The 15,545-nt window shown below is 54.4% G+C and overlaps 1 protein-coding gene across 1 annotated transcript; it reads right to left on the reverse strand.

Annotated features, from left to right (window-relative positions):
* Positions 1 to 1,183: 1,183 nt before the first annotated feature.
* DPYSL4 (dihydropyrimidinase like 4) lies at positions 1,184 to 13,444 on the reverse strand. The gene is made up of 14 exons (XM_027746320.2): positions 13,373 to 13,444; positions 11,483 to 11,571; positions 11,002 to 11,186; positions 10,032 to 10,196; positions 8,577 to 8,638; positions 8,404 to 8,484; positions 6,802 to 6,870; positions 6,596 to 6,716; positions 5,800 to 5,956; positions 5,443 to 5,584; positions 4,877 to 5,047; positions 4,189 to 4,368; positions 2,984 to 3,155; positions 1,184 to 2,166 (listed from the first exon to the last, which is right to left on the reverse strand). The coding sequence occupies exons 1-14, from the start codon at positions 13,409 to 13,411 to the stop codon at positions 2,075 to 2,077; spliced, it is 1,725 nt and encodes a 574-aa protein (XP_027602121.1). The 5' UTR covers positions 13,412 to 13,444; the 3' UTR covers positions 1,184 to 2,074.
* Positions 13,445 to 15,545: the final 2,101 nt, after the last annotated feature.

Genomic DNA, 15,545 nt, shown 5'->3' on the forward strand with positions numbered 1-15,545 from the left:
AAGGGAAGGGATGGTGGGATTTGGGCCCTGGACTGCTGCAGTGGGTGGAAGGAACAAAACCAGGTGATGGTGGGAGAGGCAATGGCATCTCTGGGACCTGGCACTAACCAGCCCAACTGTGGGAAAATTCTGTGGATATTTCCAGGACAGAGACCACAGAACTTTTGTTAAGTGCTACCAAGCTGAGAGTGCTGGGGTGTCCCTTTCACCCCCTGCATATTGAGGTGGTGGGGAGGTCACTGCCAGCAGACTGTAACTTCTATCTTTCCTATTCCTTATAGAGTTCCTACTGCTATAATTTTAAGCTCTATTTAGAAAGAAAATAGATCATGGAGTCATAAATCATTTGGGTTGAAGGGGACTTTAAAGCTCATCTAGTCCCACCCCCTGCCACAGGCAGGGATACCTTCCACTAGATGTTAATTGTCTTGGTGCAATTGCAGGAGAAATCAGAAAACAAACAAATGAAATCAAATAAGTTAAAACTAAATATAAAACATACGAATAAATGCATTCCCATGTGTTTGCTGCAGAACCTACTGCAGCATTAAGCTGTGAGATGTAGGTCAGATCAGATAATTAAAAAAAACCCACCAAAAAATAAATCGCTCCCTGGTTTACATTTGTGGGTTCAGATAATAATACATTCATTCCTACCGAACTCATGGATTCGTGTATCCGGAGCCACCATACGTGCGATTCCAGCTCCAACCCATGGAGTAGATGTTTGCTTGTGCTTCCACAGCCCTCTTCCCTTTCTTGTTCCCTGCTCTGACAGAGCTGGAGACCAAAGCCTGACACTGCCTGAGGGAAACTGGCATCTCACGGACATGTCACAGCATCTCACTGAGCCGGCGTCTCACCGGCACCGGGAGCAGAGTTGACTTAGTGGGACAAACCAGCCCCCACTCCCAGTGCTCTGGGTTCATCTGCAAACCAGAGGGGTTTGGGGTCAGGCGGCTGTGCGACCCCGAGCCTGGCTGAGCACCCTGGGCGAGCGGAATGGCTGAGGAGAAGGGTGGGATTCTGCCTGGGGCCCACACAGCGGATGAGGAGCCTCTCCCTTTGTCCAAGGGGAGCACAGCAATCTGCAAGTCAGGACTGGATCGTACAATCCCCACACAGAAAAACCCAAAGGAAGAAAACACAAAAATAGACTTGGGAGGATCAACCACTGCCACCATTTTACGGTTTCCAACCAACTTTATTCCAAGCAAGGAGCAGACAGGAACGGCGAGCTGTTCCTGGAGGTACATGCATGGCTCTGTGACCAGAGGTTCGCTCTATGTACACACCTTTAAATATAATAAGCAGGTTATAATAGCCTTTATAAAAGAGTGTGCCATATGCACCCAACCTCCAAACGAGCCCTGGTATTGGGTACTGGACCCACACTCAGTTCTTGAGAAACTGTATAAATAATCTGTAAAAACAAGGCTGACAGAAGGACACAGGCCCATGGCATGGCCGGGTCCCAGAGAGCCAGCACTGCTCTGCCCTGGGACACAGGGCCTGCACCCGCCCCTGGAGCTGTGATCAGCAAGGGACGGACAGACAGATGGACGGGGGTGGCTCATGAGTGTGGTGACAGTGGCTCCAGGAGTACGGCCAAGGCTGCTCTGGAGCACTGTGGACAGGCGGGATGTGACTGACTGTATGGAAACCATGGAAGTTCTCATCGGTTGGAAGTTCTTCAATGAGAACGGGCAGTGGATGCTGCTGGAAAGGAGCGTGATCCAGCCAGGATGCGCCTTCATTTCTGCCCTGGCCCCCAGCCAGCCCAGTGGGGCTGAGCCCGCTGCCCTGGGGACATCATGGTGCCACATGCACGGGGAAGGGCTTTCCAAGCAGCTACTGAAGGAATACTGATGGGACAATCCAGGCTGGGAGTGCTACCTCAGGGGTCACTCTACTTTCTACCTACGAGGGAAGGGCTGGGACAGCTGACAAGCACTTGCTCATTGTCACCCTGCACAGAGGGCACCCACCGTCCCCTTCCCGGCTGGCCTGGCCCCAGTGGGACCCCGGTGGTGGCGGTGGCAGGGACTGGCACGATGGTGGCACAGGGACAGCATCAGGACAGCGAGGTGATGTTGGACCTCCCGCCCGGCGGGGCCATGATCTTCTGCGCCGTGCGCCGGGCAATGTGGTCATCTGCCTGCGACCCTGGGGGACAGCAAACGAGGGGAGTCCCACTTTAAATGCACACACCACACAGTGTTTCCTCAGTGGGAAATACCAGCAATTTCACCATATATCATTTTGGACACTCTGCTATCATAGTACCCTTAGGAATGGCTGTATTTGACTGAACTACATAATTCTGTATTGTGTCTTTCTGGAAAATTTTATAAATGGCTTTCTTGTAAATAAAGTTTGTATATAATAAAATGTGGGACTGTGTACATTTACCAAACAACATGGGATCCACCTGATCCAGTCACTTAAAAAAATAATATGGAAGTCATTTTAGAGCAGAGCATTGGCTTTCCAAGCTCCCGACAGCTGCTGGGCAGGTTTCTGCAGGATGAATGATGCTGAGTCATTGCCTGCTCACGAGGAAAGACCAGAGGGATTACTATTCTGATTCCTGGAGATGGAGTTATTTGGCCGATCTTTACAAACCCAGCCACTTCCAACCCCTGAGTTGCAGCTGGGGCTGAAGTCCCAACCCACCAACAGCCATGGCAGCATCCCATGGACCCAGGCAGGGCTGTGGTGACTCCATCACCTCCAGCCTCATCCTCCCCCTGCCCATGGTTGCAGCTTCCTCCCTCCATGGAGCAGCCTTGCAGCCCCTGCCAGGCTTTGTGCCTTGACACAGGTACTGTAAAATATTCCAGACCTATCAGTGCTGCACTCGGGCCCTCGGCTGCTGCCACAGGACAAATTGCTTTTCACTGAGCAGAAACACAGTTTCTATTTTCCAGCCTTGCCTGGCCACTCACATCCACCCAAACCAGTCCCCGGGCCCCCCACCTACCGGAGAGGCTGAACCCCGACTGGTGCAGGTTGCGCACAGGGACAGCCGGGGCTTTGCCAGCGCCAGGCGTGAGGCGCGACGTGGCCGTGGGCGCTGCGGCCCTGACGCTCGCTGGCACCTCATGGACCGGCCCGTCATACATCCCTCTGGGAACGCCATGGACCTCGGCCAGCTGTGGGGGGAGAGTGAGCACAGGGGTCAGGCACGAGTAGGGACAGGTACGGGGCAAGAGGGAATGGCCTGACGCTGTGCCAGGGGAGGGTCCTGTTGGATAATAGGGAAAATTTCTTGATGGAAAGGGCTGCTCAGCTGCCCAGGGCAGGGGTGGAGTCCCCATCCCTGGAGGGATTTAAAAGCTGTGTGGATGTGGCACTTGGGGACGTGGGTTAGTGCTGGTCTTGGCAGTGCTGAGGGATGGTTGGACTGGATGGTCTTAAAGAGGCTTTCAGCCTGGCCTTGGACACTTACAGGGATGGGGTATCTCTGGGTCCCATTCCCGTCCTGCAGGGAGCTGGCACAGCCCCATCCCCATCCTGCCCTGACTCCAGGCACCCTGGACACCCCCAGGCACCCTCAGGCACCCCAGAGCTGGGGGTCCTGCCTCTGGAGATAAGTGGTAAGTAACTGAGTCCTGCTCTGCCTTCATCTAGGATGCAGTATGGAACTGCCTGCAATAGCACAGGGAAAAGGGAAGGAGGGCAGAGCTGTTAAGAAGCTTTTTGCATATTTGCATGTCTTTGTGTCTCCTTAAAAAGCTGTGCCAGCACACAGGATGATTTATCCTACTGAATTTCCAGTACCTACGGAACCTACACACCTCACTGCAGAGCAAACACTGGGAACACAGTAACAGAAACTTCTCTAGTACAAGTAGGAGAGGAATTCCTCCCTCTACCTCAATAAACAAAAAAAAAAAACCTTTGCTATAAGTTGTATTTTTGCTTTCTAACATTATAATAGGCAAAGGATACTAATAAAACTGGCATTATGAGCTCTAATACTGCACTAGGAATTATTGATTGAGGTGCCAGGCGCCACACCACAGCAGTTACATGACAACACACAGACTTCCGAGACCTAGAAAGAAATAACATTAATAATATTCCTATTGCTGTTGCAGGTTTGCCATCACAGTGACCTGAACACACTAATGTAAAGACACTGTGGTGAAAATACAGGATTATGGCAAATAAAACTCTCCTTACCCTGTTTCTTGCCTTTATCCTTTTATAAACAAAATCTGGGAACGTCTTTCTAGGAATGAAGCGACCCAACCCCTGGGTGACACACAGGTTTCCATCTTCAAGGACAACTCTTCCCTGGCTGATGACCACAGTCGGGACCCCGTGGCACTCGGTGCCCTCAAATATGTTGTACTCCACGTTCTGGAAAAACCAAAACCCGATGTTCAGTCCTGGTAGGATTTAAGAGGAGGAGGTGACAGCCAACAATCCCCCCATTTCTGTACATGGCTCCTCATGCACCATCAGTCGGAACTAACTAAGCCTTCATATTCCGAATAAAAAGTTCCAATGGGATGAGCTGAAGCAAATTGGAATGGAGAAACTAAACCCTAAAACCACTCAAACTATAACAATAGTTCAATACTTAAACCAAGTTCAGCGCTTACCTTTTTCTAATCCACAGAGAATACACTGACCTTAAGATTTCCCTGCCTCAGAGTGGTCGCTCAGTACCAATGCCACCCTCTACAGCAACCAAAGGATATTTTCCTTGTATGTTAAAAGCAAATGCAAGGTCCTTCATCACTTTACTCACACAGAGAGCTCCTCGCTTGCTGAACGATCTGACCTTTCTGAGGACATGCATTGCTGTCCAGCTCTCTTCTGATTCTAAACCCAGCTCCAGGAAATAATTTTAAAAATATTTTACCAAATTGTGGGTTTTTGCTGAGATGATTTTAGTAGCCTTGGGATTCCACACGACTAAGTCTGCATCAGCGCCCACAGCGATGCGCCCCTTCCTAGGGTAGCAGTTGAAGATCTTGGCAGCGTTGGTGCTGGTCACTGCTACGAAATCATTCTCATCCATCTTCCCAGGGACCTGGGAAGGAGCAGGGAGGAAGGATCACACATGGAGATGGCCCTGTGCCCACCACAGGTACAGTCCCTCCCCATGACTGGAGGAACTGCTGGACCCACCCACGTGCCCATGTGGTGTGAGAGTCTGCACTGCCTCAGGGTGTGGTTACAGGGGAAAGGGGGGAGCTGAGCCTTGTCCCTGTGGGCTAAAGGATACAAGAGATACGTTTTTCCTGAAATTTAAGATAGACACTGTGAAGGATTTGTGTGTCACAGTCTCTCAGCAGCAGCTCTCTGAAGTTGTGTCTAGACGGTGTCACCCTCCCAGCTGGTCTGAATTCAGGAGGCTGTGACAGTCCCGAGCACAGGCACAGCTCACGTGTGTTCACACCCCACCTTCGCTCTTCCAGCACCTACCACACACTTCTCCCAGATGATCGACATCCGCTCCTCGATGCCGTTGGTGCCCTCGGGGATGAGGGTGAAGTTGTCCTTGCCCACGGCCTTCTGTGCAGTGGTGAAGGTGCAGTGGGCACTGCCAGTGACCTGCAGGTCCCCGCTGGGGGAAGGACAGGGCAGGGTCACAGGGGGCACTGTTGGTGCCAAGGCCACCTCCCTGGCCAGGATATCCCCCCTCTCCCAGCAGACTGGAAAGGGCACCCACGGCTTTTTGGGCTCCATGGGCAGTGCCACTGCTGGAAATGGCATCAGGATGGATCCAGGCTGGAAGCAGTCAGGGCAGGTATGCTCAGGCACCAGTGACACGGGACTCACCTGGACAGGAGAGTGGTGAGGTGATCTGGCGTGGTGGGGTCGGGGCTGATGGGGGGGGACGTGACAAAGGCGGCAGCTTTGGCCCAATTTTTGCTCCAGTAGTGAGATCCATCAGTGCCCAGGCTGGCAGTGATGGGCTCCCCAAACACCACTGTGCCTGTGGAGCAATCGGGAATGAGGACAATCACACCACATCCCATGAGCCTCTCACACAGCACAGACATGGACACAGTAACGACACATGACAGTTCCACTTATTTCAGCATTCCCAGTATTTCAGAATCACATTAATCCTTTAGATTATCTCAAATGACTGGGAAATGCTGTCAAAGCAAGTTCTGGATGTGTCTGTTCTCTCCTTACACTAGACACATGTTCCTACAAGCCTTCCTTTAAACTAAACCCACATCCCTCTGGCAGCTGCCAGGCTGGGAGAGAGGTGGCTGTGCCCCCTCTTCCACCCTGCTCCCCACAGGATCACTCCCAGCCCTTCCCACTCCGCCTGTAGTCAGAATTTGGATCTTGCTCCAGATCTCCTTTTCATTAAGTTCATGACAAACGCTCACAAATGAATTACTCCCTGTTTCTCATGTGTCACAGTTTGGAGCACATCCCCTCCAATCTTCCCAGCTCCAAGCAATTAACTCTGGTATATCCTTCCAGGGAAACCAGCTCCTGAGATTCAGCCCCCAGGGCACGAGAGAGCTTGGGTGATAACAGTGATCAGCCCTCGAAGTTACAGTGAGATCCCTGGCTGGATTTAGAGGCTCAACTAGCTAACACAGACCAGCTTTACCTTTCCTCTTTGCCTGGGCCAGGACATCAGCGGCGCCCCTGCTCATGACTTTGGTGATGTAGAGGGGGCAGTTGGCCTGTCTGGCAATGGTGATGGCTCGGTACACGGCCTCTGCCTCCACCTGTGGGGACAAGAACGTGGCACAGGTGTCTCAGGGCCTCTGCACGGTGGGACTGGGAGCTCAGTGGGAGGGCTGGCAGTGTTACCTCCTCGGGGCGGCTCAGGACGTGCCCCTCTGGCCCCGTAATCCCCAGCTCCAGCAGCCTCTTCTGCTCCTGGATGGGTGAGGAGGAAGGAAAGAGCAGTCAGTGATGGGCACAGCCCATCCAGAGCACCACGGGACACAGAGGCACCTGAGGGGCTGAGGGACATCCATGAACCTGCCCAGGTGGCACCATGTTCTTGGAACACCCCACATACCACTCCCAGAGACCATTCCTGTGCTGGGGAAACATTCCTGGATGGGAACTGCTGTATCCCAACAGCACCTCTGGACCTTTCCACCCCTCAAACCCACAGTTCTGGAGGAGGAGGATTCACACCCATCACTGCTAACCTCAAGGCTGTCAGAGCTCTCATGTACAGCTACAGCAAAGGGAGAGGGGCTTCCTGCACACCTGGGCCTGCCTGGAGCAGCTCAGGAGCCCACTGAGGGGACAGAGCCTGTCAGTGGGGTGCAGCAAGTGCTACCTCTCCCGAGCATTCCCTGTCCCTGTGCACTTCACCACATGGCACAGAGGAAAGGGCACCTGTGGTGACAGATGCTGGGATGAGCTCTGGATGCCCCAGGTCACTCACGTGGCACCTGAACGCAGATGTCCAGCCCACCCCTCACCCTGTCCCTCTGTGCTGTTGTGTATCATGTAACCTCCCACTCAGCTGGCACTAATGCAAGGACATTATCCAACACCACGGAGCAGATCCCACAGGATCCTCTAAAGGACCCTCTTAGAGGATGTTTATTTCTCTGTATTCTGGTCACAGATCTCTGAATTTGTCCCCAGGGCTCCAGTGTCACCACACTGGCTGGCAGTTTACAGAAATTCTGCTGCAGTTACTGAACTGCCTGGGGTCATTTTATGCTCCACAGTGAGATGAGGAACAGGTTTCTCAGATAAAATCCCGGGAGATGGGAATTAGCCTCTATCCTGTTTGTTCAAATAAGCCCCTTTGAAGGATTGGATTCGGCTTTCAGTTTAACCTTCCTCCCACACCAGACTGAACACTGGTGTGACTGTGATCTGAAGGAATTGCCAGTCTAACTCCTCCTTGTCTATCTGACTGCAGGCTGGAGCCAGGATTGTCTTTTCTATGGGTAAAAAAGAAAAATAATGCCCATGAGCAGAGGCTCGGACACTAAGGAGTTCCCAAGTGCCAGGGGTGGATTTAGGCACTGACAAGTGTCATGAGTGTTATAGCAAAATATTCAAACCTCCTGAGCTTCCCAAGTGCCCCAGATTTCTAAACAACACAGATAATATGATAAAGCATCACTTAAGGCAGTCAGTCATCCCTTAGGAACCTCCAAACCGCCTGCTGGGAACCGTACAGATTCCTGTGCTGGAACCCACGTGCATGTGAGCATCCATGAGGATGCTGATGATTCCACAAGAGACCCCGATCCTCCTGCACATTCCTCTGCCTGCACACATTTCCACGCAGGGTCCCACCAGCCCCTTCCCTCCAAGGCTTTGGGGCACCAGTCCACACTGCAGGGTCAGGGATTCCCCTGCCTGGTGCTCTGGTTGTGGTGCCCTGGTTGTGGTGCCCTGGTGCCCCTGCAGTCTCAGTGGGCACAAACACGGTACCTCCTCGATGATGTCTCCGTTCTCCGCATGCACTTGGGCAATGGCCCCCAGGTCTCGAATGATGCAGAAGATCTCGTACATCTGCCAAGACACAGCGAGTTCCCAACGTCAGATCCATCCCTATCCATGCTCACGGTGAGGGTAGTGACTTTCCCTGGATGCTGCTGTCCTACCTGGGCATCAGTGCACTGCAGCTTGTCCTTGTAAGCCATGAACACCAGGAAGGAGTTCACACCTTGAGAAAAGAAAATGACATGTGGTTGTGGTCCCACTGAGAACTCATTGACCTGGTATGGGCTGAGCAGGGGTGGTTGAACTGAGGGGTCGTGCTGGAGAGGGTTAGACTGGAAGCAAACCAAGACCAAGGGTTGAAGTGAGAAATGTCCCCAAAAGAACTGACCCCAAAGCTTGGGAGCTGTGAAAGACAATAAACCCCCATCTTTGGGTCCATCTGAACCAAAAAAAAAGAAAACCCCATGGTCCCTGTCTAGGTTCAGGTGCCCCCTGTGACCGTATCCAAATGCGCAGTCAGCTGCCTTGCTCCCAGGCTGGGTTTTCCTCCAGTGGTGGTTTCAGCCTATGATTTATTCTCAACTTTGGGCAAGGGCCTGCAGTGACAGGACACAGGGAATGGCTTCCCACTGCCAGAGGGCAGGGCTGAACAGGATATTGAGAAGAAATCCTTCCCTGTGAGGGTGGTGAGGCTCTGGCCCAGGTTGCCCAGAGAAGCTGTGGCTGCCCCATCCCTGGAAGTGTTTAAGGCCAGGTTGGATGGGGCTTGGAGCAACCTGGGATAGTGGAAGGTGTCCCTGCCCATGGCAGGGGGTGCAATGAGATGAGATTTAAGATCCTTTCCAGCCCAAATCATCCTTTGATTCTATGAATTGCTGCTATATTTTATATTGAGGCAACAACTAATATAAGACTACGATCAGATGACAAATAAAATGTATTTCATGTGTATTCCAAGCTCGGAATAGTTCCATTACATCAGCCACTCTGCATTTTAATAGGAAATTCACTGCAAATTTCTATGGTAATTGGCCAATTAAACCCTTGCTTGCAAGACTACAAATTACACTGAAGTCATTTAGCCCCACAGTAGCATATCTGAAGGAAAATGTAGTCCCAAACATGGCAATGTGTATTAGTGAATGCATGAATCCCTGCTGTGTGGCCTGCTTTCCAGCAAACCACGTCCTGTGGATACTTCAGGATGTGCAGGAATCACAGGCAAAACGGAGCCTCTACGGAATGCCTAAAGCTGAGTTTTGTTCACCAAGTCCCATCCTGGAGGTTTTGATTTAAACATTTTTTTTGTACGTCAGGCAGTCCAGACTGGGGTGCCTGACCCCATCCCTTTAGTTTCCAAAATCCCTTTCCATGACCAGGCTGCCAACTGCCCGAAGGTGAGGGCACACAACCCAGATGTTACAGCAGGAACCTGGTGCCAAGACGGCCAAGGACGGGGCGGTCCCAGCTCCGCAGGAAGGATGATTCCCTCCATGTCCCCCCCACTCCTGGGACCAGGTGGAGCAGCAGTGACATCACCACTCACCCCATGGCCCTGCGGTGACCCCGCTGTGGGTTTGGGGGTTACCGCTGCCCACGGCTCCCCCTGCCCTTACCCTTGTCCTTCACCAGGGCCTCCAGCTCCTCCCTCAGGCTCTCGTGCCAGCGCGGGATGTCCACGTGCAGGCCGTAGTCGCAGCAGGCCTGGCCGTCGGCGTGGCCGCGCCACTGCTCGAAGGCGGCCACGAGGCTGGTCCCGGTGTCCAGGCACACGTGGTCAACTGGGGAGACACTGCACAGCGTTAGGGAGGGGCAGGGGGCACCCAGGGGCACCACAGGTCCCTGTGGGAGACCTGCTGCTGTGAGAAGGGGCCATTGCAACACCAGTTCATTTTATAGTGCTGGTTAAACACGATGGGTAATGAATTTCCCAGAAAAAGTGATATAAATGGAACAAGCAAACTCCAAGTTATGGCTACTCTGCCTTCTTTTCATCCAGCACAGCAGTGGGAGTGGCTGGTGACCAACCCATGTCCTCACATACTTGTGCTCTGGGGCATTTCCCAAGGGTAGCGCCCACTGCCCATCACATCCCTCAGCTCTCCTCCTATTTCCTGCAGCACTGGCTGTGGGGTCAGTAGGGAGCTATGCCAGGACTGTCGAGACTGGTCCTGCAGTCACATACTACAGTGGTTCCTGGGACCAGAACAGGAACAAAACAGAGGTCAAAATTATTTTACATTAACACAAAAAAGGAACCCACGGTCAGAGCTGAGAAACTCAAAAAACACACTTGCAAAGCTGTTCAAAACATATTAAAAGGTGTTTAAAGTGTTCTTCTGTTCTGTTCTGTGATGAGGTGAGCCAGGAGTGGCCATGTATTTTTAATACATGTGTGCAGCAAGGGAAGCAGGTTCTGGAAGGCACATAACACCTTTAATTGGGTTCGTAGTGCTTTGATTTCTCCAGCAGAAATTAACATTTCTGTGCTACGAGGGTAAATATCTCTGCACTGGTTCCAGGCCTGGTGTATTTTGCTAGACAACGTTCTGCTTAGAAGCCTTGTTGGGATGTGCTCCCCCTTACTGATCATGGTGGTGCCTCCTGCCAGCGCTGCCTTGGTGCCCTGGGAGAAGCCGTCGGCCGAGCTTAGCCCCAGCACCGGCGCCTGCAGCCGCGTGTGGGCGTCGATGCCCCCCGGCATCACCAGCTGCCCATAGGCATCCACTGTCCTGGTGCCACCAGGGACAATCAGGTTTTCTCCGATTTGTCTGAAAAGGAAATCAAGATCTCCTGTTAACTGGCAACAACTTTGAAGTAAAGATGCCAAAAAAACTTCTGTCTGCAAGGCTGGGTTCTCCCCAGGCTGCCGGTGCTTTGGAAGTCTTTCCAGCTGCAGAACTACACCAGTGTAGCTTTTTCTCGATACTACTCTAAAAAGCTGCCTTTTTTTTTGAAAAGGGAACAGATTTCCAAGCGAAAAATGATGGGAAGGAACCTTGTTCAAATCTCACAGCACTGTATCATTCTAAGAAATTACATTACCGAATATAAATTTTTAACTTACTTTATTAAACCGTCCTCCACGTAAACGTCTGCATAAAATGACTGATCATCGTTGACAATTTTTCCTCCTTTGATTAGAAGCTGGTCACTCTAATGGGAAAAAAACATATTATTTTAAAGATTCCTTTATTTAGATGCCACTTTACTCATTCTGAGCTTTATTAAGTCTAGGACTTAATATTTTCCCTGCAATCACACCAGTTTAGTGACTATGCAGACTATTCTACAACTGCATTTGCAAAGGGAAACACATAAATTTGTCATTTGGAGGAGCACAGGTCCCTCAAGGAGCCAGGGGAGCAGAGGGAGCACCAGTACCCCCAGCTCCAAGGGCTGAGCCACGTCTCTTATCTGTGCTGCCTCCTCTCTCAGCTCTGGGTACAGAGACTTCTCAGTGCATCTCATTAACCTGGTAATTTATTGCCATTCATTAGTTTTCACAGTCTCGTTGGATGCAGATAAAGCCTCGAGGACTCGCCTCACTTCAAAGCCAGACACTGGCACAGTTGTCAGATTTGCAGAATCTTTACCCAGAATCTTTAACTAGAAAATTTAGGAAGCAGCAGCGCTGATGTCAATGTGGAGCTGCAACCTAATTTCAGAGGATTCCTTTCCTGCTCTCTGGTGTTGCTAAAAAAGCTATCAACAAGGCTGAAATAAGCAACACAAAGAGCATGGCCTGGGCACAAAACCAGCCGAGGGAATCCCGAGCACGTGGCAGCACAGTCTGGAGATGCTGCACCACACAGCAGATGAAAAACTGCCTGGAAACATTTCGGGGTTGTTTAAAAAAGCACTGCTGTCTTAAAAAAAATAAATTAAAGAATTATGTTGTGTTTTTTGAACTATCAAAGATTTATCGTGTCTTTATTGTTTTCCCTTGTCCCATAACATCAATCAAAGAAGCCTCAGTGTTGCTGCCCCACAGAGAGCCTGACGGCCCCTCCCTCCCTTGTGGGGCTCATCTTCACCCCATGCCCACCCCTATCCTCACTCCGTCCCTCATCCTCTCCCCCATCCCCATCTTCACTCCAGCCTCATCCTCCCCCCATCCCCATCCTCACCCCATTCTCGTCTCATTCACATCCTCAACCTCCCCCCATCCCCATCCTCACACTCATCCCATCTTCACCCCCGCTACAGCCCCTCACACCCAGGATCTGCTCCCCCAGCCCAGTAACGCGGCTGGTCCCCGGCTCCCGTACCCACCGGGATGTTCCCAAGGGAGCTCTGCCACGAGCCAGCACAAGGAGTGGAAAAAACAAAACAAGGCATCGCTATCGAGGGATTTTTCCCGACTCCTGCTGGGAAGTGCTGGCGCCGGGAGGAGGGAAATCCCTCCCACACAGCCCGGCCGGGGAGCGCCCGCGGCTCCGAACGAGCGGCAGCGCCGGGAGAGCCGCGGGGAGACCGGGGGGTGCGGGCGGGGACCCCCGGGCTGGGGCGGCGGGATCCGTGCGGGGAGCAGGGACACGGCGGAAAGATGCTCACGCTCCCCAAGCCCGTTCCGCGATAAAAGCATTTCCAAGCACATTTCCCTCCCCAGCGCCGAAGGGAAGCCGTGTCGGCGGCGGGGCAGCCCCGCGGCCGCACCGAGGGGCGCGCCCGCCTTTGTCCCCCCGGGGCGGCCCCGGGACAAAGCGCCGGGTCCGACCGGGCCGGCAACAAAGGAGCGGCGGGGCGGGGGATCCGCACGGCGCGACCACCCCGGGCACGGGCCGGGACCGCCGGGCGCCCACCCTGGGGGGCAGCAGGACCGCCGGCTCTGCCCGGGGTGCGGGGACCGCCCGCCCCGCTCCATCTCCGCCGGCCGGGGGGACCCGCGGCCCCCGGCCCGGGCTCGCAGCCCTCGGGGGTCCCGCACCCCGCGCCCCGCACGGGAGCCCCTCACCGTGGTGCGGGTCGCGCTCTTCTTGCCCTGGTGCGACATCTCCGCGCCGCCGCCGCCGCCGAGGGTGTGCGGGGCTCCTGCGCGTGCCCGCGGCTGCGCGTCCCCGCCTACGTGCGCGCCCCCCGCCCGCCCCGGCCGCGCTCCCGGAGCCGCGGACGGAGCCGGGGATTGCGGGGGCCGAGCGGGACCAAGCGGGGCCCGTCCGGTCCCGCAGCCCCCGCCGGGCCCGGGGCTGGCGGGGCCGGTGACATTTCTGTCCCCCGAGGGAGAAGCGGCCGCTCGGCGCCCTCGGACCGAACGCTGCACAAACCCCGCTCGCCGGGCTCGTCCCAGCGCCTCGTCCCGGCGCGAGGCTCCCGCGGACCGGCGGGGTTGGAACGGGACGGGAATGGACGGGATGGGATGGGATGGGATGGGATGGGATGGGATGGGATGGGATGGGATGGGATGGGAAGAAACGGGACGGGACCGGACGGGACAGGATGGGATGAGAAGAGACGGGACGGGGCTGAACGGGACAGGAGGAAACGGGACCGAATGGGGCTCCCGCTCGCCTTCCCTGCGGGGTCTCGGCCGAGATGGCTCTGGGAGGTGCCCCAGTCCCTGTCCCGGCGCAGCCCCGGTACCTGCCGGCAGCCGTCGCGCAGCTCCGCCGGGGCGGCGGCTCTCGGGAGCGGCGCGGCCGCGACGGGGCGGGGGTCAGTGTCCGGGCTGGGTCCCGTGTCCGGGCTGGGTCCCGTGTCCGGGCTAGGTCTCGAGTCGGGGCTGGGTCTCGGGTCGGTGTCGCGGCGGTGGCCCCCGACGGGTGTCCCTGTTCCGGAGGCAGCGAGCGAGGCGAAGTTCAGAGTCTTGTTGTCGAACGCATCCTCCACGCTGCAGAACATCCCGCCGCGCTTCTGCCGCGGCCGCGGGCTGCCCGCACCCAGCCCCGCAAAGCAGGCGGGCAGAGCCTCCTCCTGCCGCCCCGACATAGGCCCGGGACCCCCGCGTTCCCCCGGTGCCGGTGCCACTGCGCTCCCGCAGCCGCCTCGCCCTGGGGAGAAGAGCCCAGCGCTGCGTTAAGAGCCGCCCAGGGACCCCCCGCCCCTCCTGGTGCCCATCCACCCGTGCCCATCCCCACGAACGACCGGGAGGTGACATCTCCCAGCGCCAGTGACGGCAGAGAGAGCGTGGTTGGCTCCCCGAACGCCCCCCCGGCCATCTCCCGGTGCCCCAGGGCTGCCAGCGTCACAGTCCAGCTTCCCCATCGCCTCAGCCCCAAACCAATTCATCCAATTTGAAGGTTTAAAACAGATCTTTTTATTAAAAGTTGACAATAATTTATGTATTTTACAAAGGAATAGAAAGTCTGTCCATATATATCATAGGAATCACGATACAAAAATATGTGTAAAATTCTGTACTCAATCGCTCCAGTCCCTGGTTTCGGGCTGTTGCAGCACTGAACCCAATGTTCTGTATTTTGGATATGATTTTGGGGTTGGATTAGAGGACACAGGTCACACCGGCCAGGGGACCAAAAAACTCCATTTTCTCCGTGTTAATGTTTTGCATAAGTTTACAATAATCCCTTTTTATAAACTGTACAACACATCATACAGGGTTTAATACACGTATTCACAGGGCGATTTCCTGAGTCGAAGCTAAACCTGTTCCTGTGCACACACACGCTGCCGGGGCCAAGGAGCTGGCGCCGGTCCAGGGGCATTGTCTCTTCCTGGTCAGGAATTCAGTTCACAAGCCGTGTAAGGCACTCAAGGAATCACTGAAGGCTACAGATATTATAAAGCAGAATACTGGAAATAACAGCCACATCCTCCAAACAGCTTGAACAAGAAGTCCAGGCCTGACACACATGGCGGTGGGTTTGGGGTGAAGGGGTGGCCCCCCCTCCTCCTGCTGCTGTACACCCGCACCGAGGGGCTGCAGGAACCCCCCAGGTGAGGGCACTGTCCCCTCACCGTGGTCCTGTGGCTTGGAGACCGTGTTTTAGAAGATGCACCAGAGCCAGAGGTGAGGAGGGAGCAGCTGAGACCCGACACAGCTCATCTCATGGGCAGACCGGCTCCAGCTCGGCCCCAAGCCACGGCCAGGGACTGATCAAACAAACTCATCACACAGAGCCCAGAGGGGTCACAGACAGAGACCAAGAACCCAGCGGAATCTCTTCCTG

Source organism: Pipra filicauda, unplaced genomic scaffold (genome assembly GCF_003945595.2).
Source record: "Pipra filicauda isolate LSUMZ 115617 unplaced genomic scaffold, ASM394559v2 scaffold150_size2825430_pilon, whole genome shotgun sequence".
NCBI lineage: Eukaryota > Metazoa > Chordata > Aves > Passeriformes > Pipridae > Pipra > Pipra filicauda.